This window comes from Hippoglossus stenolepis, chromosome 20 (genome assembly GCF_022539355.2).
Source record: "Hippoglossus stenolepis isolate QCI-W04-F060 chromosome 20, HSTE1.2, whole genome shotgun sequence".
NCBI classification, from domain to species: Eukaryota; Metazoa; Chordata; class Actinopteri; order Pleuronectiformes; family Pleuronectidae; genus Hippoglossus; species Hippoglossus stenolepis.
The window spans coordinates 2242263-2266879 of NC_061502.1; the positions used below are offsets into that span (position 1 = coordinate 2242263).

Below are 24617 nucleotides of genomic sequence, written 5' to 3' on the forward strand. Positions count from 1 at the left end.
ACGAGCTGGCTCACATACAGTGACAAAAAACTGAAAAAGACTCAAAATATCTCTGATAAACAACCTTTATTGTAACAAGAATAGAACAACACAGATGAGGTGGGTTAAGTCAGGGGCTTCAGTAGTGTTCATGTGGATGTGTGTGGATAGTGCAATGTGTTATGTTGTGGAAAATAAAGTAAAGACCGAACAAAAAGCAAAAGGTTGTGGCTGGCTGGGGCGGGAGTTGACTGCAATTGTTTAATATTTCACAGCAGAGCAGAGATTAGAGAAAAGAAAAACTAATTTGTGGAGCAGCGCTTTTTTTCCCTTTCTCTCTCTCCTCCTCTCACATGAATCATCTCGTGCCCCCTCAGATTTACCTGGCGACAGTTTGGAGGGGGTGTAAACCAGCTGAGTGTATATGAAGCAGTTAAAATGAGCTGCACACAGTAAAACTGCTGCTCACACATCAGTGTTTACAATCTAATAAAGTCACACAGTGTCAGTGACTGTCTACATTTGACGTCAGAGCAAGTTATTTGATGTTTAATACTGTGAGAACATTTTGCTGATATTGCATGAAGTAGGATTTTGAGTTATGGGTTGTTTATTTAATATTTATGTCGTGATTATTTTACTTTCACTAAAGGATATGAGTACGCTCACTTCAAATCAAGGCTTTCTCCACTTTTCACTCTCATTGGCTGCTCATCAAACTAAAGCAGATCATGCAGACATCTCTGGGAAGTGATGAACAAGGGTGTGGAGACCATGTGACAAACTGCAACAAGTCATGTTCCTGTTTCTGTCTTATGGTACAGACTTCAGTCTTTCTACAATCTAAACGGAGCTTTTATTTTGTAAATAACCAGAGCCCGTTTCGTATTGATTGTCAGTTGTCACTTAGATGTGTTTATGTTGTTGGTTTCTAGAAGTGCTGCCTCGGCTCAGGTTCACAGGTTTGCCCCTGCCAACACCTCCCTCCACCTCCTCCTCCCACTGAAGGGAAAACCTGTCACTTACACAATGCAGAATTTGCAAGGAACCTGATTTCTGAAACATAAAGTATGTCAGAAAAATATAATAATAAATCAAAGACTATATGAATCCCTGCTGTAGATGGAAAATGTATTTGAACGGAAGTGTCTCCATTGTTAAAGCATGGAGTTTTGTGTCTCCTGCCCCTGAGGACACACAACTCCTTAAAGAGATGGGGTGGTGAGATGGACTTCTGGGCATGAGGCTGCCTCTCTGCTCGCACAATACCGACCCAGTGTTACTGGTTATATTAGCCCTTATGTACATGTGTTTAGTTCAGATTTAAGGGGACGTTCTCTCCATTTAAGTTTCATATTTTTTTTTTTTGTATTTTTCAAATAGCAATTTGACATTTTCTATTATGGAGAGTATTGTTATGCCTGGTCTGATCATAACTTTGCACTGTCCTCTGTCTGCACTGTCTCATACTTCAGCACTTCCGTAATTCTTGAGTGCTTTTCTTGCAGTGTCCAGTTTAACTTTTTCAGATTGAATCTATCTATCTATCTATCTATCTATCTATCTATCTATCTGTCTGTCTATCTATCTGTCTGTCTGTCTGTCTGTCTGTGTGTCTATCTGTCTGTCTGAGTGAGTGATAGACAGATGAGCTTCTATTTAACAGAGGTGACATGACAGGAGAAGGATCGTTTGTCTGTGGAGCTGCTTCACACATCTCTGCTGCGGTGTGTGTGTGTGTGTGTGTGTGTGTGTGTGTGTGTGTGTGCGTGTGTGTGTGTGTGCGTGTGGCGCGCGCGTACTGGAGCATCTCTTGGCCTTTTCCTGGAGAAAACCAAAAATATGTGATTCAAGTTGTGACAACACTTCCTCCGCCGAACACCCCCGCGCCCAGTGGCTCTTTGCCTCCGTGACGTCTCCTCCTCCGGGCTGCGATTGGCCCGTGCCTCCGCCTGTGCCCGTGACTGACGTGAGCGGAGCCACAGTCTCCTCCCAGCGGCGGCAGACGCTATTTGAGTGGAGCACTGGCGGACTGTTGTACACAGAGCCGGGCTTGGTGTCGTCAATGGGAAGCGTGCGAGACAGTGGCAAAGCGAGTTACGGTCTAGAGTGAAATCCGCAGGCTGCACCATGCTCTCCAGGTCCATCCCGTGCGTGTGGATTACAGTTTGCCTCCATCTGTGCTGTTACGTGGACAGCGGGGACGCACAAAACGCGAAAGAAGGTAAGTTCCCTAAAGTTTCGGACTCTCCTCCATCCCGGCGCATTTGGAAGACATGCGTCAGAAAATGACAAGAGACGTGTCCAGATCCACAAGACAGTGTCCGCGTTACCTTTTTAATTCCGTCATTCAGATTTGAATCGCACGTAAATGTAACGACCCAGAAATGTGGACGTGTTCCCCGCGCCGGGATGAGGCCGGTGTGCGCGCGGCTGACAGCGCTGTGGTTGCCTGTTCGCGGGCTGTTTGTCAGCGACCTCTCCGGGTTTTTACGCACCGCGATTAAAAGCCGTAGGAACACGGGAGCAGACGCAGGAGCTGCTGCTTGAATAACCCCCCCCTCCCCCGGTGCCAGCGGTGAGCCGTCGGGATAAGTAGCCTGTTGGTTATAGATTCACCAATCTATTACGGCAAACCAAAGGGAATATCAGCGGATCGATCGCTCCGGCCGCCTGGAAACGAGTGTGCCGCGTCCGAGCATGGACGCAGTTTCGTGGGGGTTTTTACTTCCTCCCGGCCAGTCCCGTTCACTGGACGCAGAAAATACAGCAAGACTGACGCGGAGTCGTCAACTGCATCGGACGCTCAAGTTGGCAAGAAAACAATAAAAAAACACCAGAGACAAGAGGAGAATTTAAAAACTCCAAAAATGACACTTTTAATTAGTCGGATTTTTAGCTTAAAATCAATGTCATGTCATGCGTAAAACCCGAAATCGGGATTCTTATTTTCTCGCCAATAAAACTACAGTAACCTACAATAATAATAATAATGATAATAATAATAATAATAAAATAATAGTAATAGTAATAGTAATAGTAAGGGAGCGGATGTGTTCGCGGATATGAAGTGAATATCCTCGGTGTAAGGGGGGGATTCCGCAGACCTTCGTATCAGACAGTCACCTGTAAGACATTATTTTTTACGGCGATGCGTCCTGACTCCTGCACCCCCCCCTCCCCTCTCTCTCTTATAATATTACACACAATTAAAAACAACTTCATTTCTAAAGCCGCCGCCGCCGCGGTGCCGCTTTGCGCTCTCTCGCTTCCAGAACATAAAACAGACTGGTGTTATCCCCCCCCACCCGCGCTCGAAAAAAATCTCTTTAGCTGATTCAAACCGCAGAAACATGCCGCCTGTTAACATAATTTCACTGTAGTTTTTATGGCCGCTTTGAGCCGAAAATACACTCGCCCGTGTTCTGCAGCCAGTTTGCGCTGTGGAAGCAGCTGCTGTGGCGTTAACGCACAACAACTTCCACGCTTCTCCCTCAAAAATGAGTTTTAATAAACTGTTGCGCGGAATAAAAGCCCAGTAAGTAGATTCAATTCGCGCAAACCTGTGCGTAATGGTTCCCACCACATTCGTATACGTGTGTTACGCTTTGTTCTTTATTTCTTCTTAATGCGCACTGTCGGTGGCTTCATTTCCCAAAAGTTCCCTCCGCAGACAGCGCTGCAGTGTATGTTTATTCTTGTGTTTTTTTTTTTTTTGTGCTTTAGCTGCTACAACTAGAAATTGGGTCATGCTTATATGCGCTATAGATATAGATGTGTGGCCTGTCACTAACACCCAGCCCCGGTGCCCCGGTGAGATTTAACCACCTGCCTCTTGGTTTCCTGTCACTAGTGATTCTGCTGGACTCCAAGGCACAGCAGACAGAACTGGAGTGGATCTCCTATCCTCCCAACGGGGTAAGTTTCCAGGATCTGCGCGCCACAGGCACACAGATGTACTCCTTATCTATATTTATATATATTTCTTGCTTTCTCTGATGTCCCACATCTGTGATAGGAATAATAATATTTAAAGAAGGTTTGAAATGAATACGGCCTCGTATTTCTTTGCTCCAAAAATTCCTTTCCCGAGCACGAGATAAAGAATACAGGTGGAAGTTTCTGCCACTAAACTCTCCGGGCTTTTGACATTCAGAGCACAGAGGCCTGAAGCAAAGCGCTTCCAACCAGCTAGTCTGATTAAAAGCAGACTGCGAGGAACTTTTTAAATAAATAATGTGAGCAGAGGAAGATAAACTGAGCACAGTCATCCTCTTAAGATGTGTTTGTGCGATAAAAATGCAGCCACTAATCTCCCTTAATTCACTGCAGTTTATTGTACAGAGCACCGACTGAAATGACTGTATTTCATATACCTTTGTCAGTTTCATTGCGGAGTAATCGTCCCCCCCCCGTTTGGTTTGATTGCTGATCATTAGACTTTTATGCTATGATGGATAGACGTCTGTTACGTTCGAATTGAACATGGTGAGGTTCCCTGATGGATGTATTCATCAAAATGTATGTTTTCTTTTGACAGTGGGAAGAAATCAGCGGCTTGGATGAGAACTACACACCTATCCGCACGTACCAGGTTTGCCAAGTCATGGAGCCCAATCAGAATAACTGGCTTCGGACTAACTGGGTAGAGAAGGGCGATGCTCAGAGAATTTTTGTGGAACTGAAGTTCACCCTGAGGGATTGTAACAGTTTGCCTGGTGTGGTGGGCACTTGCAAGGAGACGTTCAACTTGTATTACCAGGAAACGGATTCAGAGGTGGGCAGGAACTTACGGGAGAACCAGTACGTAAAGATTGACACGATCGCTGCAGACGAAAGCTTCACTCAGGGTGACCTGGGCGAGAGGAAGATGAAGCTGAACACAGAAGTGCGCATAATTGGCCCCCTGTCCAGGCGGGGCTTCTACCTGGCCTTCCAGGATGTAGGGGCGTGCATCGCCCTGGTCTCTGTCAAAGTTTACTACAAGAAGTGTTGGTCTATCATCGAGAACCTGGCCACATTCCCCGACACCGTGACGGGATCAGAGTTTTCCTCGCTGGTGGAGGTCCAGGGCATGTGCGTGAGCGACGCCGAGGAGGAGGCCGACAACTCTCCCAAGATGCACTGCAGCGCCGAAGGGGAATGGCTGGTGCCCATTGGGAAATGTATATGCAAGGCTGGATTTCATCAGAAGGGAGATGCGTGTGAACGTGAGTGCCTCTTTGTTTCTATGATCAGAAAGGAACATATTTTTAGTATTACTTTAATTTACTCATTAGCATTCCCAGAGTTGTTTTTCTTGCTGAATTAACTACTGGCAATCTGTCAGGGGATTCCTGGATTTCACACAACAACAAAAAAAAAAAAGATGATTTGATAATGCAACGCAGAATAATGACAGTTGTGTTGGCAAATGGGATTAAAGAAGCTGATGTGACAGCAGTACAGATGGATAAAGTATTGAGGACAAACATCCTGATTATTATAATTGGAATCCGTGACAATTGATTACGAGGCTCTTAATTTATAGCCATGATTCTGTTGACACTGGGATTAAATAATTGGAGTTTAGCTGCTCGGCGCAAACACTGCTCTGTTTCTTACTGGCAGGCGGCCAAGACAATCACTTGCAGAATACACCGGTCCTGAGGAAGTCCAGCCAGTCAGTCACTATCTTACTGCCCCAGCCAAATGACCAGGACAGGGAGGGGAACAAATAGCTGCCGTGCTTTGGCATTTAGGCCTAAGGATATTTATGAAGAGCCTAACAGGAAGGTCAAACGCAGCCTCGCCGTGGCTCAGTTACGAATACGACGTTGAGTTGCTGCATTGTGCAACTGCCACTAACAATAACATGCTTTCTGTCACTCTGAACGCTCAGAGGATTATTTTTTAGTGGCCACCTGATTTCAAAGATAAAAATCACTATGGATTAAAAGGAGGTGACTTAGGTCACAGAACTTAAGTGGCCTGCCTTGTCAGCGAAGCAAAGCTGTTTTTTTTTTGTTTTTTTTTGCTGCTGCAAAGAGGGCAGCCTCATTCTAAGCAGCTTATAGGGAGCAGCAGCCAGTAATAATTGAACGGAATGCGTCTAAGAACAAATTAGTGTCCCTCGCAGACAAGCTTTTATGCCACGCTGTCTTCCATTAGAGACCCCTCTGAGGGAGGTGTGTTAATGAAATATATTAGGCCATGTAATTTAGAGCAACACAGCCCACCTCAAGTTGTGCTATGTCTCCGGTGTTAGCAGGCTATCACTGATTTAACCCCACGGAGCTCCTCTTTATTGTTCTTGTTGTTTTAATATGCAAAGATGTAAGATCCAGTTGTGCCCCTAGGTGGAAAGAAAGCCCGTGATTTATTTCCACAGGGAGACTGATGCAGTGTAACAGCAAACAGCTCCGGCTTGTCAAACTAATTTTAACCACCTTTTCTAATTATGTCTTAATGCAAAACCCTCAGAACAGAAGACTGTTGCGTGTCTCTATTAACCAATCAGTTCACGTGTCAATTAAAACAAATGCCTGCAGATATAATGGACCTACCTTTCGGGTGTTTAAAGCCTGAGGAACATGGTTCCTTAATGTGTATGTGGATCAAGTTCCAGTCTTGATGCTGCACCTTTATGAGCTTTATCTCCACCGAGGCATGAGAAGCCTTTGTATTAAGGGGTAGTTAATCTAAATAACATGAGAATCACGGTGCACCATCAGCACTTCTTCCAGCAGCTCCACTGACATTAAATTGTCCATTCAGTAGTTTCTCCCAGAACAATCTAAAAGCTATTCAGACTATATCTACCAGCTCAACAGCAGAGCAGTAAGTCCAAGTGGCTATGACCATTAAAAATGGGAGATCCCGGCTTTTGGACAATGGGCCGACTTGTCTCAGTGCTGTAAAGGACATCATCGTTCAGCTTAGGGGATTTTGTCTCATGGTATGTCATGGTGCATGATGCCGCACCTACACTGTAGAGGGTTCAGCCTGCTTCCAACAAACTGGGCTGCCCAGAGTGTCGTCCAAACATGTCTAAAGGCAAAGATATTTATACTTATTCTGAATGTTCAAACTGGGAAGAATAATGATGGACACTTTTCAAAAGCATTTGTGAGGTCGCACTTGGTTGTACACAAAAAAAGGAAGATTTTAGTTTTGTGACAGGAAAAAAAAAAAAATGAATGAAAAATCCCAGCAAGATTTTTCACACCCGGCCACCTGGCCAACGGCTGCGTGAAATGGACATGCTTGTAGGATTGTTGGTTTCAAGAAGTAACAAATGTTGTCCCTAATCCCCCGATTCCGACGCTGGAATGAGGGTTTTAGATCCTGTTAGAGGATCCGACAGGCACTTTGTTTGAAGCATACAGTACTGCCGCTTTTAGGGATTAGTGCCACGTTCGTTTAACTTTTCAAACAAAGTTTTCTGTTGGTGTGTTCTCCACATCATGTGGGCGGCAGGGTGTAGCCTCACTAGTTCACGATATCCAAAATTTTACTTCAAATGCAGTTCAGCAAATTTGATAAACGGCTCCACAAGACAGTCCTTAACCAGCCCGTTATTTGTTATTGGCAGTTTGCTGTGGTTATTAAAATGGTCACCAAGTGAAATATTCCGAGGGCGGGTGCAGGTGGAGTAAGCATGTAGAGCTGTCGGTGATGACATTTGAGGAGCTGCCTCTGGGGATGCAAAGGCCTCTTCTGAAATGTGTTGTGATCCACTCATTCATCACCGTCAGCGAAGAGGGACCCCTTGTCTTTCACCCCGACGCCCCTCACTCCCCCTGTCCCTCTTTAACCCTTTGTGTGGCAATCTGTGGCAGTAAATGTCACTCATCCTCTCGGGCCTGCTGTGTTCGGCGGGCCTCAGCGCAATGGGTGCTGAAAAAGGCCAGTTGAAGTGTCCCCGCATTCTGCGCAGGCTTCATTTTGCGAAGAAGTGCGTGTTGTGAAAATAGCGCCCATTCATTCGCTGGTCCTGTTTAGCACTGGCCACTGGTTGCAATGGAGCCACAGAGTCGTTAAGACAGAGAGAGGGCCCTTGTGGGAGGACACTGGTCTCTTTGTGCCGCTCAATCCCGGGAATGTATGTTGTCCGATTTTTGACACATCAGATCATTGTGGTGCTAAATAACCAGTGCCTGTGACATGATTAACTATTGACCCTCGCCCCAAAAAAAGGGAGAGGCCTGTATCCGGGGTGGAAAACAGATAAAACAGGCCAAATTGTGCGGCTATCAGCGCATGCTAACAAGAAAATTAATGAGAGGATACAGCATCCTGTAGAAGCTGGCACCATCCATCTTGGCTGTCAGGCAGCTGGACAGAAGTTAGTTGGAGACTGATTGATGATCGAGTCCCCCCCCCCAGGGAAGGGGCTGGGCAGTAAGGGTCTGACTGTGGCACCTAACGTGTTTGGAAGCCACCAGGCGGCTACCCGGCCCAGCGGCCGGCTGGAGACAGAAAGCTGCATTTAGCATTTCAAATGAAGCCAGGACGCCAGGAGTCAGGAGGTCCTCATACAGCTTGACGCTCCCTTGATTGATAAGGTGTGAATTTAATACACCAAATGCCTGTCTTTTACAACAGCTCCAGCGCTCAATTATGCAAATGACAGGTGTGCACAGTATCCACAGGAGACCCACATGGACTTAAATCAGTCAAGACTGAAATAAAGTGTTGATCAATGGGAGCTCTTCCTGTCACTGCCAGTGTCTGCTTCCTGTGAATGGTAGCATTCTTCCACAGCCCACGGCTTTTCCTCCTTGTTGTCTCGGCCTGGCAGGTAGCAGTCGGGCACAAAGATGGGCTATTCCCTGCTCAGGATGTTGCTACCAATGCAGCTGACAGGGTCCTGAAATTGATCGCTCAGGGGAGGACTTGAGACATGAGATTTGGAGGGACTGAAATGCTTAGTGCGAAGATGATTAATGGATTGATCGTTTAAGTCATTCGTCTAAGTAAAATGCCAGACACTCACTGGTTCCTGTGTCTCAACACAAGGATTTACTGCTCTTCTCTCTTGTTTTATTGGAGCTGGAATATCTTGGGCTTTTGGACGGTTGGCCAGACAAAACACATTTCATATTTGATAACATCGCCGTAGGCACCTCAGAGTCTGAGACAACATCTTCAGATGTCTTGTTTTGCACAACCACTAGTCCAAACCCTGCAGATATTAAATATATTATCACAGCAAACCATGAAAAAACTGAACTTTGCACTACCTGTTTTTTTGCTATCCTTATTTCCAAATTACTTGAATTATCAAATTATTAACAAAGTTGTTACATAATAATTCTTGAAGTTAACTGAGTAATTAGCTCAACTTAATATAGGTTTATATTTGAACATGGAATAATTGTCTCAAATGATCGGGTTCCTACTTTTTTACATTTTGCATTTTTACAATTGAGCTTATCTCTTTACTTCCTCCTTTCACCTTTTTCAGTGATTTCCTCCATTGAAGGAGTTTTAGTATCAGCCCTGCACCCCAAAAGACTGTCGAAATAATAATGATAACACTACTACTACTAATAATAATAATAATGATTGCATTGGTAGGTTTCTGCTGGAGAGAACAATTGCTGTTGAAATTACAAAAAAGGGGGCCAGTCAGAAGGGTGTTACATTTCAATGGAAGTACCACTGAGATCAGATGCAGACTTGTCTTCACGACTGTAAGATTATTACTGTATTACTGTGCAGATCCTTTGCTCTATCTGGCTCCCTCTCATTAGTGGAGACTAAACCACAGCTGCTCCCTCAGAGGATGAAGAGAAAGGCACAATGTTTGAAATTGTGATTTGGCAAGCTGTGAGGATGAACATTTATTTTACTTCCAAATCCAATGACCCGATTTAAATATACACGTCCAAATAAGAGGTAAAAAAGCAAGAAGTTGTTTCCCGGGATACGCTCACTTGAACCGGTGCCAGCAGCGCTTTCTGCGGGATCCAGCTGCCCTGTCAACACGTCAAATTAAGTACAAATGGCTCATTTTGCTTAAGAAAAACATTCACTGGGAGGCTCATTCACAAAGCCGTTGGGTTTGGTGAATATTTTTCACAAAGTTATACACATATGAACTGCACTTATTCACATGGCGAAGCAAAGGCAAGGAGACAAAGGAGCTGCCATGGCTAATTATTTGCTCCGGCTGCTTTTCTGCATCTGTAGATGTCACACTGAGGTAAAGATGGATCTAAAACCATCTTCTAAGCACAGAGGGCTCAAACTTGGAGAAGGACTGGAGGCTGCAGGGGCCTGGTCACTGGTAATGGGGTTTGTCTTTCCCCTCTGCTAATAGGCTTCAGCTACTGACTCATGCATACATGAATATCAAGCAGGTGATGGGAAAGCTAGAATCCAACTGTTGTAAGCCCACAAACCTTGTTCAGAAAACTCCACTGGGAACATCTATACTAAAAAAAACATCCTTTTGGAGTTCCCAAATACAAGCATCCTCATGTTTCTTTACTCTTAACTCTTGCATGTTGGCCTGTTGTTTGCTCATTTCCTTTACTCTATTTACAGGCAGACTTTATTTACGGTATAATCACAAGTTGTCTTTACCAGGCATGCCATAGTCTGCTATTTCTGTACTCATTTAGCACACTCAGACACAACAGCAGTTGGCATGCCAGTCCTACAATACATGTTTTTTTAAAAAGAAGAAATACAATCTAATACAAAAACATAAATTTTGCATCATAGGACCAACATCTGTGTATGAAGGGACAGAGGAGAGGGATAGAAGAACATGTTGATAGGACTTTTTAAGCCTTAAACCTGCTGACACTATGGAGGTTCAGACAAAAATCAACTGGATTTGTTTTGATTCCAAGGAGAAAGGTTATGGTTCCTGAACAGAGGTATTAACAGCTACCCAAAATAGAGACACTGATATCAGCAAATATGTTGAGTCCAGGGTGATGTTTTGACAAATAGAAGAAAAGCTGTGATTTTAGATGCAAATTGCACCAAGCAGCTATTTAATGCTGTTTCACGACAGCGCACAGATCATTGTGACGGTCTTGGAATCTGACCTGCCAGTCCAAATTTGAGACCCTACGTCGCATCATTTGAAAAGGCAGAATCCAAGTAAGCTCAGTCTCACGCAAACAAAGCCATCTGGTCAGTTGTACTGGTGCGGGACTTTGTTAAGCCCCTAAAAGGGAGACCTTTTGTGACTTTGTGTCAGATAGTGTTATTTCCAAGGTGACATCAGTGTCCACATTAGAGGTCAGTGAATATTAACTTCATTTACACATGGCTGCAGACCAGTGCAGCGCCACAATGGAGGCCTGCCTCTTGTGTTTAGTAACGTGAGCGCCCCGGCTGACAGGACACTGTCAAGACGGAAGATGGATGATTGCAGCAGTTGACCCTTGATCGCCGGTGGAGTCACCTCTCCGCCCCCCCCCCTCTCTCTGCATGACAAAGGAGCTCTCCCCATGGTGCAGCGGCCCTCGTCTCCACTTGCACTAACAGGTTCAGACATCTCCATCGATCCCTGCTTCCACATCTCTTGCAGTTCTAAGCTTTTGCCCTTTTTAACTACCCAAACTGTGGCACAGATGTCTTTTTTTGTAATTGCGTGCCAGCTGACTGCTTGAGAGGGATGTGATCAGACAGGCGAACTCCACGTCACATCAGAATACAATGCCCGCGGTGTTCTGCGTGGTGTCCCTGTGGCAGGAGGGCGAAAGTGATATGTGAGTGGGGGCCCAGGGTCTCGCCACCTAAAGAGGCAGCAGGGAGGGCCCTGTTGTCAGTGGAGCTGCTCCTCTGGGAGGCCTCAGACCACTGGTTCTGTACTTCAATCTTCCTTTAAGAGGAAAATCAATAACTTGTTACATAACTTCACATTTTTTTTTCTCCACCACTTAAATCCGGTGCAAAAGGAAGCAGAACTTAAAATGTGTTTCAGATGGCTCCGCTGGCAGGAATTCTAATGTTGCATCCAGAGAGTGGAGTTAAAATCAATCATTCGCAGCAGGACAGGAGTGCCAGCGTGGGCTTGTTACTCTCCTTCACTGACCTATCTGATGATGATGTTCTAGATTATCTGATGAATTGTTTTGGTGCATAACATGTAAGAAAAACGAGAAGATGAGAAATTCACATGGAAAAAATGACAAACTCAACTTTCTGTATTTTCAATTTGGCTTGATACCATTTTCCATTTAGTAAATTGGATTAACCGAACCTTTAACAGGAGTGCAGATTAGCACCAGCACTCATGGTCATCAGTGGCCAAGTGTCAAAGTGTCTTTTGTCAGGGCAGGGCAGGGGGGGGCTGGCTGGCCACAGCAGTGCTGTGTGGCAGGTTCGACATTGTTCTATTTCTTTCTGTCACAGCTCTGCAACTGGAGAGGCTGTGGTGGATTTCAATGGGCGGGGGCTGGGTCAGGAGGGTTTGGTAGGAGTTGGCACAATTCGGAGATAATGCTCAGTTGCTGACTGGGGACATTTTCTGTGCCGATTTTGCTTTGGCAGCAGGGGGCTGTGGATCAGTCAGACCTTTGGACCCCGTGCTTTCATCCCCAGAATGTAGAGCCCTTGCTTCATCGGCAGCGTCTTTTAGCACCGCTCCCTTTCAGAGCTGACCACCTCATCCATTAAAGGAAGGTTGCTGCCTGGCTGGCCTTAAGGGCCATCTCTCCTGTTTCCATGTGAGTTAAATGAACTAAACAAAAGACGATTAGGCAGGGACATTTTCCATGTCACAGAGAATCCATTTCAGAATGCTCACTCTGCATGATAAGAAGCAGAGGCCTCTTAGTGCACAGACTTAAGATACAGCTCAGGCGGAGTGAGAGGCCGTAAATTCCCTGATGTAATGAGTTTAATCTTAAAATGCCCTTCATTTTCCACCTCCAAATCCATGCAGTAAATCAGCAGGAAAGCAAAAAGCGAGAACAGGTGTTCGCGTTTGTTGTTTGCAATTTGTATCGCTGTCAGCGGCGACTCCAATGCAGCGGAAGCAGTTGTCTTCTGTGAGATCCTGTTACCTCCTGCTATATATTTCACTCATAACCTTATTAGATGGATTTGTTTGATGGTCCTAAGTATTAAAGTTTGCAGGATTACACTGAAGTCGTTGCATATATTTCCTGTCAACAAATTTCATACAAAAACAATACCAACTTTAGTCTGTCTTTAATACTGTGAATTCACCACTATTTCTGTGGCGCTCAGCCCGAAGCCCATTAGTTCCTACTAAGATGAAAATAAATCATTAAAGATGAGTCATAAATATATTTTTTAAATTCTTAAATAGGGGCTCATAAATTTCCAAAAAAACAGCAGCACACAGCAGTTTTTAGCAAGCATTGCTCATACAGCAATAAATAGTGCATTTGTGGGGCATCGTTAATACACAGTTGTTTCTCTAGTGAGTAGTTACAAAAGCAAGATGGTGTATGAGGAGGACGGCCTGTGGTTTAGGTCTTAAATAGGGTTTGTTGTCAATAAAAGTAGATTATCTCCAGCCATATTGTTTATAGGGTCGGTCCACTCAATTACAAAAAAAATTACATATGTTATCGACCCGTGCAGAGAGTGTTTGGTTTTATTACTTCGGAAGATATCGGCCTCCCTGAATAAATATCTGTTGCGCTCAAATTGAAAGAGGACGTTTCCAAAATGTAATAATTTCTCTCTTTCCTTAAACACTGATCTGATTATTCTCGAAAATCCACAGAGGAACCACAGAGTCGACCACTAGTTCATAAGTATTCAGTTATTCCTTCACTGTATCGGGTTGGAGGCAGAACTCGTACTGGAAATTCAAACTGAAGTAATGTGATAAAGTGGGTGAACTGACCCCTTTAAAGTGACTGTGCTCATTAACAGTTACTCGTTTCATAAAGAGGGTGATCCGAAACCAATAGCCTGCAAATCATTAGTGCATGTGACAGTAATCTTGATCTTGGAGCTGATCGCTGGTTTGCTGTTTAATTCCAAACTGTCCCACTTAGAGGGTAAACCGACTGGACTGGCTGTAGCATTGCTCTTAGCACCGCAGCAGGAGCATTAGCTTCAACTGGAGTATAACTTAATCAGTGTGGGGCTTTGATCTTTGCTGTGTACTGCCAAGCAGGCATTTCCTTAAGGTTTTCCCTGCTTAGAGGGCAAAGCTGCATGCCCTCCAACAGGGTGTAAGGGAATGCTAATCTTCTCTTTGTTTCTCATGGAAAGCTACTTATCTCCTGCTAAGCACAGGTACCCCAGCTGAATGGGTTGATTGTCTGCATGTGTAGAGTGCAGCAGCAGCAGCCAGACAGTCATTCCAAATATGTGGGGGTGGAGGGAGGATCCAGCACAATATGACATCAGATTCTTGAACCGGTCAAACTTATGTTTCAGTGGCTCTCGTCTTTAGCCCCATTGTAACCATGTCCGAGCTTCCTTTCCTCTCTAAGCCCCGCTGGAGGTGTTGGCGTTGCAAATGTTTGGGATTGAGAAACTCTATCTCCGTCCTGTGAACAGATTTTCTGCACCACCTCGGTTCTTTTTTTTTCTTTTCTTTGTGTGTACTGCCACTGTATCCCAGAGCGAGGTAGGCGCCGTTGCTTCTCATAAGTGGAAGATAAACATGTCTGCAGGCAAAAACTCAGCTTCTCTATTTTCACAAAGGAGAAAAAAATCGATTAGTGCAATGTGCTCAGAGCAAGAAGGAAAGAAAAAACCAAACACCTGCTGCTACCTTCATTACTCAAGTGATCAGGCTGAAAAACAAAAACATGTTGGAATGTGAAGAATTAAAAGTATACAGAACAAGATAATTTTTTTCAGCACACTATTAGAATACCCCGAATACACTTTGGAAGATGCAACGCTAGAAGTCAAATGTTAAGCAGGCACTGCAGTAGGGTTAAGAAATAAATTCAAGGTGGATTTCTTTAAAACCCTTTGCAAGCTAGAAGAGTCCACACATCACCAGCAAGATGAGATCAGTTGAGCTGTCCTTTGGCTTTTCAAGCAGAAGAAATATACTCAGCTAGAAATTTTCCCAGGTCTGCCTGCCTGCGTTGCTTTGAAATTACTCACAAGATGTACTGCCTCTTACATTGCCGGGGAAAACACCACAGGCTCTAGTCCGTAAAAAGCGATGCAGCCATAGTTCAGCATGCATAAAATGCCAGTAAACACAGCCTGATGAATGTCCACACCAGGCCCTATTTATTGAGGCAAAGAACATAAGTCACATCTAATAAAAGCAACACACACGGGCCTGCGGCTACATTAATGCATAAGAACTAAGCTCTGTGTGAGCTATTGACATCCTTCTCTATAATCGTAACACACGGTCATGGTCCTAATCGTATGCCCTGAAAGTAAAACTGAGAAACACAACACAGGAGCTGGGTTTTTAAATAGTATTTCATGGTTGTCTGAACATCCAGCGAGACACAGGGCATCTTGAAATAGCAGACAGAGAATGTTTATTGCAGTGTTAACGTTGGATTGCAGAGTAATAGAAGTGAGCAGACACACGTTTAAAAGAGAAAATGTCTTCGTTTTTTTCCCTCTTTAGCTAGCACTGGATAGCAGGGATGTTTACTGTATTTTGGTACCAACGGGAATGTTTCCTCTGCTCTATTGATTCTTAATTATGTTTCCTGTCATCACGTCGTTTTTCACTAAAATCCAATAATTTCCAATTTTAGACACAGTATTATTAAAGCACATTTATATTTCGAGCTGGTTGTGTTTAGACAATTTTAACATTTGACCCTGGTCTATGACAAGGAGCACTCTCTGCCCACCCGCTGGGCTGGAACATTACCTGGCCACTGCAGCTTTAATGTATGAGAACTTTTTGACACTTTTCATGTCAGGCTTCAACAAAGAAGACCCACTTTGAGGCCCCTTTATGGTCCATATTCTCAAATTAGCACATCGAGCTGACACACATGAAGGCTTTCAGGGCCCCTGGAGTTTTGAGGGCCTGGGGCACTTGTCCCCTCTGCATGGTTGGTAATCCACCTCTGCATTGGAAAAGTTTGGCTTCTTTTGTTCAATGAAAAAAAAAAAATCTATATTATAACATTCTGAAGTCAAGGTTCAACAATCGTCTTTATCCCAGCAACTGGCAATTGCTCAGCTACAAACATAGAGTGTGTTTGTGGAGCAGAGATCTATATTGCAAAAAGGTGCCACTTACCAAAACTCTGTAATTGATCCTTGTAAACTGAAAAAAAATTGATATAGAAACATTTCAAACAATACCAAACCTTAGGAGGAGAGTTCTGCACTTGGTGTCAGTATCAGACAGCCCCAGAGGAAAGAGGCTTGGAGGAAACATAGGTAAAAACCAACAGACGAATGGCTCTTCATGGTACCAGACCATTGTTTAGAGTTGATACATACAAAGACGTGCTCCTATCAGACTAACGGCGGCCATTGCAAGCGTTTTACGGAAAGCAATGGAGTTTTTTGGGAAATAAGAAAATAAACTGTTTCCTTTATCACGCTTGACCCGTTCCACCTGGCATTCATCAGCGACTGGGCCTGCATGTTGGTCCTGTCGGCTGCTCTCCTCCCTCTGCCTCTTTTATCACTCTAATGGGGTGCTATCTCTAGGCTGCTCTCTCCGGGTTTCCGCAGCCGCAGCTCGGCTCCCTTCAGCGCGCATTCTTTCCACATCCATCCCGACACATGGGCGGATTTAACACATAATCAGGCCGGACGGGAGGGCAGTGGGGGGGTGGCTGGCCCTGACAGGACTCATCACGCTAGGACTGTTGAGACAGAAAGGCCGACACTAGTCAGGATCACTGTGGCTCTGGCAGTCTGCAAAAAACGTAGCGAATCTCCCACATTCCCTCACTGCAGCCCACATTGACCCTCCCGTCTGCGGCAATATTGAGACAGATGGGGAGAAACTCAATATCAAAGCTGCCCTACATGGACAAGCCAGTCCCCTCCACGCTGAGTCGTAATAGGGATTGCAACCTTGATTGGATTTGTAGGTTGTAAGCAGCCAAGGACACCCAGTGTCCAGGTTTGCGAAGACAGTAATCATCAGAAGCTTTTTGACATGGTTTTATGAAAACAACACTTTACCTTTCTTTCTGATAACTGAAGCTCGAACCTTACATTCTAGATAAGCATTGCCTCAAGGGTCTGTAAGAGATGATGTTTGGCAGAAACTCAATATCCCAGTTGCTCTGCTTCGACAAGCCAGTAGTAATAAGGCTTTTAGCCTTGATGGGATTCTTGGGTCACAAGCATACAAGGACACAAGGTCTCCAGTTTTACCAAGACAGGTTATCATCATCAACAAGTTTTTAGAAGGGACTGTCCATTCCTGGTATCAGCATGTGTGCCGGGTGATCCGATCACAAGTGGACAGCTCTGAGTCAGTTCACACTCGACATTAGAATGCGTCTCCACATGTGTCTCCAGTGGCCACTTGTGATTGGATCTCACTTCCTCGCTCTATATGCAAATAAACATGTTGCTACATATTTTGTGTTGTAGTCAGTCTGACAGAAGGGTCTGATGTGTCAGTGTGTTTGTATGAGAGAGTGAGAGATAACGGGGGGCTGCACATCAGCTCTGCGATGGTCTCATCTCAAAAAACAAAACAAATTCTAAAATCAATATTTGGAGGTCAGCGTTGATAGTGTGGAAGTGGCCACGAATAAATCAATGTATGTGAAACATTGAGACGTGTCAAAATATTTTCTGTTTATTGTGAAACTGTAACGGGTCAGAGGACGTCAGATGAGCAGGCGGTCTTCCCGCATCCCAGACCACTAAACGCTTCCTCAGCATGCATCTCAGGTGCATCAATTTCGAGGTTTATGAACCAATAACAAAATGATACCTAACTTACTTATGATTAAAGCTTGAACCTTTTTCAAATACTTCGTAAATCTTCATTGGCACAAGAGAAAATGTTGTCACATGTCGCCATCCATGAGGATACATCCATGGGTTCACACACCCAATGTAGCATAAAGCAGATGACACGAGAATGGTCAGAGTCGCAGTCAGATCCTGACCCAGTGTTCTCGGTCAGGTTCGATAGATAGATCTTGAAAGTTGATCCTATGGAAACCTCAAATTTTTCTAGGTTAACCAACCAGTCCCAGTGATTAAAAATAGAAAACCGCATGGAAAAAATAAAAGACACTTATGAAATTGAATCCGTCGGCAAAGGCACCGGATTAAGATGAAGCTTGGTCCACATGAAGAAAGTAACTGATTAGATTTGTGGGTTGTAATCAAGGACGTTTGGTTTTCGGTGCCTTTGATACTTTACTTTAAAAGCTCAAAATATACTCATCTGTACTTCTACAAAGGTGTCTAGCATTCCTCGTCATATTCAGTCCTTTACAGATTTGATTCTTGATGCCATGGACAGACTTTCGGTTGACTCTCTTCTTTATTAACCAGCCCCAGCATATACATAGAAAAACTGGAACACTACACAGAGAGCGAAAGGGCAAATTTGGAATCCGAGGGCACAAGATTAACTGAGGGAAAAAAAAAAAGAAGTGCCACGGCGTCAGCCTCAGACAAGGAAAATAATTATTTTCTATTTTGGCCAGGGAGGGATATGTCAGGCTGTCGCATAAGGAGTCATTGCTTCCCTCCCCCTTCCTGTCTGTCCCTCACCCACAGTGTCATGACACTGCCAAAGCGTGAGAGAAATTGGATGTAATTCAAGAATGTTAAGAAGCTCAGCTCGGAGGAAAAAGAAATAAACCAAGATCTTACAAAAATACAGAAATCCGTTTCACCCCCTTTTTTTTGTGTGTGTGTGCATGTATGTCTGCATAAGATAAGGAGACTTTGTTTTACTCTCCGGGCCAGTGTGGGTGCCGTGATTGAGACGCGACAGTCACAGTTTGATTATCTCTATCCCACTACTCCGAGGTCCTCTGCTTTCCCAGGCCCCTCTTCCTCTCTCTGTATAAAATTGCCGAATGCAACTTGAACCCCCCCTCGAAAGTGTTTGACCACTGGAAGGGAAATTACAGATGCCGGTTCTGTAGCCTTTGCGAAGAACTGGCTGGAATATAAGACTTGTGTTTTTTTTCATCTTCTCTCTTTTGTCTCTGCTTAACCTCAACCCACTTCTCAAAGGACTGTCTAATTTCTCAGTGTCGTAAATACGACTGCTGGTGTGTCTGCGACTGAGCTTTGTTAACGGGCCCGTGTCAACAAGCACAAGCCATTAGTCGCTCGTTATCTGTGCCTGAAGAAGACCAGACATACATAAACGAGTCCTTTTTTTTAAGGGGTCACACTTGTACGCTTCATCCTTTCAAATGCAATTACACATTGGATTGTTAGTTCCCTTGTCAAAGTAGGAGTCTTGGGTTTTGTGCAATGTTCCAACATGTTTGTGTGTCAGTGTTTGCCAGTGAGGTGTCAGTCATGTTGTCAGTTAAAAGGCTACTGGATAAACGGACTCGGTGTAATTGCTTTGTAGATATTTCCACTCAGATGGGAAGTGTTGCTGCAGGGACGGGCGACAAAGAGCCTCTCACTCACCATCGTTCCCATCTCAGTGTCTCAGACTGAGAGCGTGTCTTTGGCATCTGGTGCCAGGGACGGGAACTCGCCAGCAGCGAGTCAATGTGCAGTCGCTGGGACAGGAATGCCGGGGCCCGAGTATAGAAGGCTGTGTTTGTACTTGTCACTCACTGCACTGCCAGTGGTGGGGAGAGCTGCAGAAACACTGAAGTGCCCATGTCATACAGGCATTCCAGTTTTGAGGCCTCATTTGCCGCCTTGTTGCCTCTGTAAACATTTCCGGGTGCCATTGGCAGTCGGACGCACTGATAAACACATGAGCTGTAACTGAAAAATGAACTGCGCTTTGCTTGTGAACATGAAGGATAAGAGCAGTTTATTAGAACGGGGTCTTTTTGGTCATCATGGATTATGGTAACATTGAAATTACCAAAGTAATTAGTCAGATTGGTGAATGTGGCATCATGGCGTCAGTCCATTTGAGCAAAAATTACAGGAAGTCTTACAATTTATAAAAGCCAACAGTTACATTAGCATTGGTGCTAATACAGAGCATTGGGTGTTGGTGTTATTTCTCTGTTCTTTCCTGTCCATTACTATAGACAATGCCACTTCCTGCATTAACATCTAAAACATGTCTGAAACTGCAGATTAAGTAAAACGTCCTATGTAAAACAATTTGTTTTCTCTTTTTAGATTCACATGAAAATGCTTTGAAACATTAAAAGCAAAAGTTTAACTTATAAATAAAGTTCAAGGAAAATGGATCATAAAACAGACATAAGACTGACGTTTCATCTTATTTATGATGAATTTCTTGACATCCACATCATGAGCAAAACCTTTTTCCCTGGTGCTGGATCAGTACATTGTGATCAGTATTAAATATATGATATGTAACTTTTCCTTATTGCAATGTCAAAAAATCACTAGACCTGTTTTTATATAGTTTGGAGAGTTGTGCACATCATCCAAAATGCTTATAGCAGTTTCCAAACCAAGAGAAATCTGTAATTTAATCAAAGTAACATTTAGTTTTATTTCACTGGCTTCATATTGTCAGTGTTGTCTTGGTCTGGCAGAAGAGTTTAAATGGACTTTTTAATCCAGTTTTAAGTTGCATTTTTACGACACACATTTTAGATCTTGGTGGTTTTTCACTGTATGTGATACAACATACTGATTCTAGTCATTGGACTTTTGAATTTTAAGAAGTAAGATAAACAAGCTGAGCACCAACTCAGTATGCAGCTCTTCCCAGATGTCCATCGAACAAGAAACACAGATTTTTTACATGAAGCTCATTCAGTGTTTTTACCAGATTGAATCCATTGCTTTTGAGAGGAGGAGACCTCTGAGCATAATTTGTCTCCTGAGCGATACAGAACATGAAAGGAATTCTAACCGGTAGAGGCCGACTGCAATGACAACAATGATGGTAAAGGCAATAAGTTTCATGATCTCAGTTCACCAAACTAAGTCTTTGGTTATTGTTTTGAATTGAGGTTTGGAGTTTTTTGAATGGCCCTTGTGTGGCTAAGGGAGAAAAAGCAACCTTAACCAATAAAGATCCTTACAAGGCCCGTGGCCCTCCCAGGCTTTGTGCTCGTCCTAATCTTCACTGTGGATCCTCTGGTTTTGTGGAGTGGAGGATGCGGTGAAGATAGCCCAGGTCCCTGCCAGGCTGTCCCCCTCCGCACACTGGCCACCCAGCAGATGAGCTCTCAGAAACCCGAAGGCAAACAGACTGGCTGGCTTATCAGAATGTTTAAACAGCACGGCATGGTGGGAGAAAGCAGTTTCTTAAACGGGATCTAGCCAATCTTTAACCTGCTGGAGATAGCCCTGCAGTGTCATTATAAACAGCCATGGGGGGAGTGCTTACTCAAGTATCACATACTGGGAATGGACATGGTTTTCTTCACTGTTTGTCCAACATTATCACTCATCGGAATTGCACATAGAGTCCAAAGCAGCTGAATATATTGAGTACGCACTTGTAGAATGAGTGCCTCGCCTGGTCAGCGTTCAAGAGCGCCTCTCGCAGCCCCCTCATGGCTCTGTTTTCAATTACTAGTTCAAAAAGGCAACGAAAGATTCAAGATAAAATCTTGTTTTTCAACTTTTTTTCCTCTTGGGGGTAAGAAAAAGTTGCTGCAGGGCTTTAAATGCAGAGTGACAGGGCTTTCTTGTTGCTGAGATGGGGATACCCTGATCCTCAGCTTCCTCATCATGCTGCCCTGGAAGTGTTCAAATGAGAAAATCTGTGCTTTTCATTCCTGACCTGTCACAAGAGACGGTGGTCAAATTACCTCAAGAAAAAAAAGGTGCCGAACAGAGCGGAGAGCCGGAATGGCAGGAACCCAGTGTGAAAACCATCGCTCGTCTTCCCCAGTGGCTCGTGAAAAATGCACGTGTCAGTTTGTATGAAGAGCTATTTAGTGTTTCAGAAATCATTGCAGTTCTGCAGCTGTTTTTGCTGAGGTGCCGCTGCCCTGCTCGGCACACACAGCCGGTCAGTGCGAATTAACTGACTTCAAGGCTAAAATAGACAGACCCAGAAAAGGCATTTACCTCCTCGCTAGTATTTAATCATTAACTCAACAAACAGATGGGATTCACACTGAGGTTGCTCTGTCTTTGTCTCTACGTGCGTTCATGGGTCTTTTGGGACTAGAAAATCAATAGTAACTTCATAAAAATGACAATTGTGTTAACTAGCTGGGTTTGTAATGGTAATTGTGAATTTATAGCAACGGGTCTTTCTTGATCAGTCGTATCGGTCTCAGGTTTGCTATGCATTGTTTGTTAAAGGTTAAATGCTGAAATGATCCACGCACATGCCTTCGATATGTGCACTTATCTGTGGGCTCGGCAGAAGAATGTTTCCTCTCAGAGACGGGAGTTGTTGTTCTAAACATGCCAGAGCCCATTTGCTGACCTGAGGATTCATCAGAATAAAAATAGCCTTGTTATTTTCCCTCTCAAAGTGAGAGGTAGTAGTTTATCCCTGTGTGAGCGCCTCAACGTGATGCCATTTCATGGCTTTGATAAGGGGGCATCTCCATTCAAATACCGGCTGCTTCATGATGTGAAACACAATGGGCTGTGCTGTCATGCCCTCCTCGCGACGGGAATTCAGGAGCAAAGCAGTGACTTCTTCAAAATGTGTTTGCACAAGACTAATATCACCCCGACACACTCAGTGATTGGTTGTAACTGCTGAAATCACCGGTGGATAAAGTCCTGTTTGAACCAGAGTTTACTCAATAAAAAAAAAAATGCTGTTAGAATTGCAGGTGCCTGTTGAATTTGGTGCTGGTTATCTCTTTTGAAAAAAATGTGTTTATAGCATGGGGGTAATAACTCATCAGAGAGCCCATGGGTGAAAATGAGCTGTATCGGCCCCACTGACTCCTACACCCCCCTGGACATTTTGACTGCCACTAAATTGATTAAACATGACTTTAATTACAATTTCTTTTAAAGAAGATGGTTTTATTATTTTTTGGGCTGTAACAATTATTCAGATGAATCGGTGTGAGAAGTTTTAGCAGGGAATTCACACCTCACTGCAGCTGAAGTTTCATTATGCAGAGATGTTGTGGTTCACTGATAAGTTGCATGAGATCCCCACATTATCCGCTTTGTGCAAACAGGGTTTATCACTGTGTTTTTGTTTTTGTCCTCCTCTTCTTCCTGGGGCCCGATTCTTATGTTTTTCTTGTCTTTTCCCTTTTTCTTCTTTCCACAGCATGCGGTCGCGGTTTCTACAAGTCTTCCTCCCAGGACCTTCAGTGCTCTCGCTGTCCAGCGCACAGCTTCAACGACCGCGAGGGCTCCTGGCGCTGCGACTGCGAGGACGGTTACTACCGAGCACTCTCTGACCCTCCGTCTGTGGCCTGCACAAGTAAGTCTGCCATGCCGTTGCTAGGTAAACACAGCGCACACCACTTGCTGGGATCCAAATTTAAACAGTCACACATGCGAGGGAAGAAAAAAAAAACACACACCCTGGTCCCCCCCAGGCCGGTCCTGCTTAGTCAGTCTGCAGTGGCCTCATGAAAGCCCCAGATGTGTTCCACAGCAGTTCGTCTGCCTCCCAGTATGCCATTATAATTATGTTTGCAGGCTTGGATGTCTGTTTTCTGTCTTCTGGCTGGTTGCTAATGATGAGAGGAGCAATTTGCCATTTCCCGTCTGAAAGATTGCAATTACAGTCAGCAGCGGCAGCCCAGGCAGCACCCTGTGTCTTCATTTGTCCTGGCCAGTGTAACAGCTTTGTGACAGCCATCGATGGCTTACTTACACAGTCTGAAGGCTGGTGCTCATTCGCTTCTAAATCCAAGCTCAAACACATATATATATATATATATATATATATTATATATATTTTATTCATTTCAATGTGCTTCTGTTTTTTTTTCTTGTTCCATTGCCTACGTGCACAGGGTGTGGCACAACCCAGCAGGGCAATGTAAGCTCCCTGCTTTATCTGGAGGTAGACAGCACCCCTAAACAGAATCTCTGCACCTTATCTGTGTGCCTTCGTTCTGCTGATAATGTGTCAGAATCCTGGATAAACCTACTGGCTTCTGGCTGCGTGATAAACACGTTCTGTCATCCTTTTTTTGATATATCTATTAAGAAAAGCAGATAAATTAACCTTTGGGATTCTGGTCATTTATCTTGTAGCATTTTTCTGCTGATTTAAAAAAACAACAAAAACCCATATGCATATGGAGGAAAATCATCACGCCTGGTTCACATCCAGAGCAGTGCTGCTTTTCTCCCCCCTGAACACCCAAAGTAGGCCAAGTCAGAATCTCTAATGTCTGAGTTTGTGTGTGTGTGTGTGTGTGTGTGTGTGTGTGTGTGTGTGTGTGTGTGTGTGTGTGTGTGTGTGTGTGTGTGTGTGTGTGTGTGTGTGTGTGTGTGCGCGCTGGTGAGATATTATGCAAATATTATAATTTTATAGGACTGCATGGGCTTGTTGTCTGTGCATTAAATCAGAGAATCAGAGAGGATTATACGGATTTGAGTTTGGATTTAAGGTTGTAAATTTCATGTATAAAAAATGTTTGTCATTTATGGGTATCTGCAAAGCAGAGTGTTGAGCAACATCTCTGTCTCTGCCTGCC

General features: G+C 44.1%; 1 protein-coding gene across 4 annotated transcripts in view; it reads left to right on the forward strand.

Annotated features, from left to right (window-relative positions):
* The first annotated feature begins 1989 nt into the window (after positions 1-1989).
* Positions 1990-24617, forward strand: part of epha7 (eph receptor A7) — an 86206-nt gene continuing 63578 nt past the window's right edge. For all 4 annotated transcript variants that reach the window (XM_035143506.2, XM_035143509.2, XM_035143508.2 and 1 more), the window contains exons 1-4: positions 1990-2203; positions 3833-3897; positions 4520-5189; positions 23231-23386. In XM_035143506.2, the coding sequence (XP_034999397.1) occupies positions 2110-2203; positions 3833-3897; positions 4520-5189; positions 23231-23386 (985 nt within the window). In that variant the 5' untranslated portion in view covers positions 1990-2109. The remainder of the gene's footprint in view (positions 2204-3832; positions 3898-4519; positions 5190-23230; positions 23387-24617) is intronic.